Consider the following 4,813-nt stretch of genomic DNA (forward strand, 5'->3'; position numbering starts at 1 on the left):
ACAAATGAGCTGATGGTTGTTTTAAATGTGGATTTTATTTGTGTTTTTAAACTGTTTCATGTTTCAATTAATATATTTTAATTGATGATGTGTATTGTTTATTTCCTGTTGTTCCTCACCTCAATCCACGGGGAACAGCAGGTAAGAAATAAATGTTACTGTTGTTGTTGACCAAATAACATCACTGGGATGTAGTAATGACTAAGACCTACCATAATCTAGATCCAACTCCTTGTTCTTGGTGCAAGAGTTTAGACAATGGCCATGGACATGTTGCATAAAAAATGAATACAGGACACTTTAATTAATACAACTTTTATTAAAAAACATGGATCGAACTTTGATACGGGCAAAATATATCAGGAAAAAATGCTTTCACAAGGATAACAAGATCAGTTATGCAAAAATAAATCCACCCTCAACTCAAATGAAAAGCTCGTGTCCCAGATCTTGATGAGGACAGAACCAATAAAAGACACCAAAGGCCAAAAGAGATAATGAGAATTTTTATCTCAAGTGCTAAAATAAAGAAATGGTTTGAGTAATTAACAAATGCCATGGGTTTACTTTGGAAACTTTAAGAGTGCAGAGCTCACTGAAAGAGTCAGATTTGAGTGAGGGGAGCATACTATACACTCACAAAAGGATTTCAAAAACCAAGGTGCTCTCAATGCATCTTGACATTTTGAAGGCGTGAGGAAAGAGCATTTTTCATTTTTCTCAGCACACCACTGCATCTCTAGGTAGAGTTCAGACCTCAAAAGGGCTTCATGAGGTTATATAGAGATGACATTCCATTTCTTTTAAAGATCAAAGTATCCTGCAATGTCAAAAACACTGTGCCTTCTACGGCATCAGATTCTGGGTAAATTCAACTTTCATGTGCAGGAAGTAGATATCAGGGGGGAAACCTTTAAAAACAATGAAGAAGGGCTTTTCCAGACAATAACATAATACAAGTGCAGTTGTTATTGGGAATCCAGAGACTTATAGCATTTCAACATTCAGTCTTCAATATTCTCTTTCTCGAAAAAGTGTGATTTCCATCAATCGGTTGCCAGTGTAGCGGCTGTGTGTGACATCATTGTACCAGATTGTGCCTGTGGTGCTTTTCTAATATCCCCACACCTGTAGCAGATCTACTAAAGATATGTGCTGCAGACCTTGGAGAACAGATAGCACTGGGCTATATGGACAAATAGTCTGAATGGTACCAGGTAGCTATTATATTATTTATAGATAATAAATGCTGACTGTACTGGCAGATGATTCTTGCTTCAGTAATTGTAGTAGGATGACATTGTCTACCAAACATGAGGGCACTAGGCTACTTTAAGGAGTGCAGGGCACAACTCTGCCCTCAGCACCCATCATCTTTCAGGCAACTGCATTGCTCTACCTAATGGTACAGCTGGCACTGATCTTAACACAAAATGTGGTGAATATGAAGGCTATTTTCCATCTCTTCTGTATCACCATTCTGTTATTCTCTATCATTTTGTCCTTTGTGAAGCATACAATTCATTCAGGGCATTGTGTTCACTCCTCTTTTATTTCCACATATATTCCCATCTTAATTACTTCAACTGAGCAAAGTGACTGCAGCCTGTTGAACTGTTGCATCATACTGCTAGATTATGCCAGCACTGGATAAAGGCTAGTAAGTTTTGTGTGAAAAAACAAAACCCACTATTTTATTATATTTATATGCTGAAAAGGCCTCAAGAGACTGACCAAACAGCAATGTTCTTGTTGTATTTGTTTACCTTATCCAAAAGGATGTGATGGAGCTGCTTTACTATGGGACAGAAAATAGTGCTAAAATTTCACATGCATTCTGCAAATATTGACTGGGATTTATATACACACAAAAATTATTGAACCAGGTAACATTGCTGAAACGTTTCAATAGCTCCTTATTTATATCACCCAGTTACAAGTACTGTATATTTCAGTATCTTGCACACACTGAGAATGACATCTGTTGGTGATTACTGCAAGCTAAAGATTTCATAGATATTAGGAATCCATGGTCTTTCCTTCTGTTTCTTGATTTTCCATTGTGGTGACACCAGAAGAAGAAGCTTCTCCACCTTCAGCTCCTTCACCTAAAGAGATGTGTATAAGAGAAAGAACATATAAATTCACATTTAGTAATTTAGTCAAAACATTCTGAGCATTTGGAGATTAGATGAAGGGGATGCTGAATTTTGTGCTGTTGTGTTAATATGGGACTACACGGAGTTCAGAGAGTTGCTGAGGTTGTATAATAACCTCTGACTGAGGTTGTATATTGATTTCGCTGTGGAGAAAAAATCCTTATGAATTAACACACACATGTCCAGGGTCCAATAGTGTGGTTCTATTGACAGAATGGCTTTGGGTGGAGGGCAATCTCTTTTTCTTACAGTTTCCTGTGCATCCTCAAAACGTGCTACAGAGGGCTGGGAACCACTTTTGAGCATGTTTTGGAGCAGAGGAAAGGGCTAATAATGGAGGAAAATCCCATCATGCTAGCCTAGCAGATAGCTTCCAGAGGATGTTAAATTTGGCTCCATGTATATATTATATAATGCATGAAAAGTAGTGTATTATTTCTTTTCTTTTTTCTTTTAATGTTCCTGACTGGTAATTGTTAATACTCTCTTTTATCCCACAGAGTTGTAATACTCATTAGGACATTATCTATTCATATTTATTATTGTTATGTTTTCAAGTTGACTCTACTTATGATGACCCAACCATAGGTTTTTCTGGGCAAGATTTATTCTAATATGGTTTGCTATTGCCTCCCTCTGAGGCCAAGAGAGTGTGATTTGCTCAAGGTTGCCCAATGGGTTTTCCTGGCTGAACAAAGTTTTGAACCCTGCTCTCCCAGAATTCTAGTCCAACACTCAAAGCACTAAACCACACTGGCTCTCACTTATCTATATGCCATTTATAAAAGAGCATTAGCCAAGGCTGCCAGAGGGTAAAATAATTAGTTGTCAAGAAAGATAACTTTTGTTTCTCATTAATGTGGAGGCATTACCTTCTGACATGGAGAGCTCAGCTAGTTTGTGTGGCAAGTCTGAGGTTCCAGCCCCAGCAGAAGAACCCAGAATGTCTGGCAAGGCGTTTCGGCGGCCTGCCCTCCCCGAGGCTGCAAAATCTGTGACCACAGGCTCCACATCAGTCATCTCTGGCTTCTTTCTTCATAGCAAGATCTACAGGGAAGAAATAGACACAGGATGTAAAGAGGATCCTCCATCTGGTATCAGAACATGAAGCAATCCTCTTATTTAACAGGAGATGGCTATTTGTCTTTTGAAAACCAAAATGTCAGCTGGCTGAAGAGAGCACTGACCCAGTTGGTCCTGTGTAAATGTCAGAAGTTTCAATACACTAATGCTGAAATTTCATTCCAACACTCCATTTCCATTTTTCCCCACCTTCACTTTTTGTTTAGATGTCAACAACCAATGCAGACCAAGCATAACAGCAGATTTCCAGTAACTATGAATAGAACAAAGAGAAGCACTCATATACACTTCCTGGCAATCGACACTGTTCCTCTCTGTGTATTCTTTGAGTAATTTTACCAGTCAATAGGAAGATCACTGACAATCCTACTCTATTGTCCTGTGTCAGAGGAACATTTTCATGCACTGTTTTAGGCACAAAGAAAAACCTCACCACAATTTGAAAGAGCTGCAGAAAGAAAGCTTTGTTTCAAATGTATGTCATGGAGATAAAGCTACAGCTAGCTGGAAGCTCTCAACATCAGAAAACAGGTATAATAGGTTGTTATATGAATAAGGGATTGAGAAATGGTGACACACCCCATGAAACACTTTTTAAAATATTTAAAATAAAGCCACATGTTTTCTCTATAAACTAGGAAACATTTTTTTCTAAGTGAGAAAGAAATACAGCGTTGTTATCAAGTAACTATAAAATGAAATCTCCAATCACTTCTCAAGTCTGACCTTTTGCTGTTATGCTGTTGGAAATGTAACATTTCCAGAAATGTTGAAGTCTTAGGGAAAAGATGGGCATTTTTCTCAGGGTTTATCGTGCGGTACTGAAAACTTGGGAAAAAGAGAAATATATGCTTAGTTCGTTATCAAATCTAAACTTGTTTTGCTGTTTTAACAACATTAAACATGTTTACGTAAATATAACTCCTAGTTCAAACCAGGTTAGACTCACTGAATCAATTACTGAATGGTAAATCAAAAGGCATGTAAATCCCATGGAATCAGTGCGTCTACTCTGGAATTACTATCTGGAATTAGGCTATCATCCGTAATTTAGCATATAAATGTAGCACTTGGCGCATTTATTACATTTACAGAGAAATTATTTTCATAGAGGTTAACACCTACTTTGTTTGCTAGATCTTACTCCCATAGGATTAAGCCACATAGGACTGCAGTGTCAAAAATATAAATGCCCCAGTTATATAGAAACAAATTTGTGAATACTATACATCTAAAATTAGAGAACATGCTGCATCCTGTTCTACTGAAGAGACTGTATCTTTGTTTTTGTCATCTGAGAGGAAGAACAAAAAGTTGCACAGTTGTTGGTAAGCAAGTCCAGGGAAGGCATGTCATTCTACATGCTTGGATCTTTGCTGAACTATGCCTACTTTGGATAACAACCCTAAAAAGGAAACAGTTTATCCAGTCAGTGGTGCTTCATTATAACACAGGGTTTTGTTTTGTTTTGTTTGTTTCAAATCAAACACAAGCCATTGTTTGATGAGACCTGTACTGAGTTCCAGTTATCAGCATTCTGTTTGTAGCATTTAAAAGATTTATTGGACTAG

At 37.6% G+C, this 4,813-nt stretch overlaps 1 protein-coding gene across 3 annotated transcripts in view; it reads right to left on the bottom strand.

The window, feature by feature from the left end:
- Window positions 1–299: 299 nt before the first annotated feature.
- PKIB (cAMP-dependent protein kinase inhibitor beta) overlaps window positions 300–4,813 on the bottom strand; it is a 71,392-nt gene continuing 66,878 nt past the window's right edge. For 2 of the 3 annotated variants that reach the window (XM_042446157.1, XM_042446159.1), the window contains exons 2-3: window positions 3,032–3,206; window positions 300–2,108 (exon numbers count right to left, since the gene is read on the bottom strand). In XM_042446157.1, coding sequence (XP_042302091.1) covers window positions 2,020–2,108; window positions 3,032–3,179 — 237 coding nt within the window. In that variant the 5' untranslated portion in view covers window positions 3,180–3,206 and the 3' untranslated portion in view covers window positions 300–2,019. Of the gene's footprint in view, window positions 2,109–3,031; window positions 3,207–3,968; window positions 4,071–4,813 lie in introns of all 3 variants that reach the window. The other variant, XM_042446158.1, reaches the window with a different exon arrangement.

The sequence above is a fragment of the Sceloporus undulatus genome, chromosome 1, assembly GCF_019175285.1.
Source record: "Sceloporus undulatus isolate JIND9_A2432 ecotype Alabama chromosome 1, SceUnd_v1.1, whole genome shotgun sequence".
Taxonomy (NCBI): domain Eukaryota; kingdom Metazoa; phylum Chordata; class Lepidosauria; order Squamata; family Phrynosomatidae; genus Sceloporus; species Sceloporus undulatus.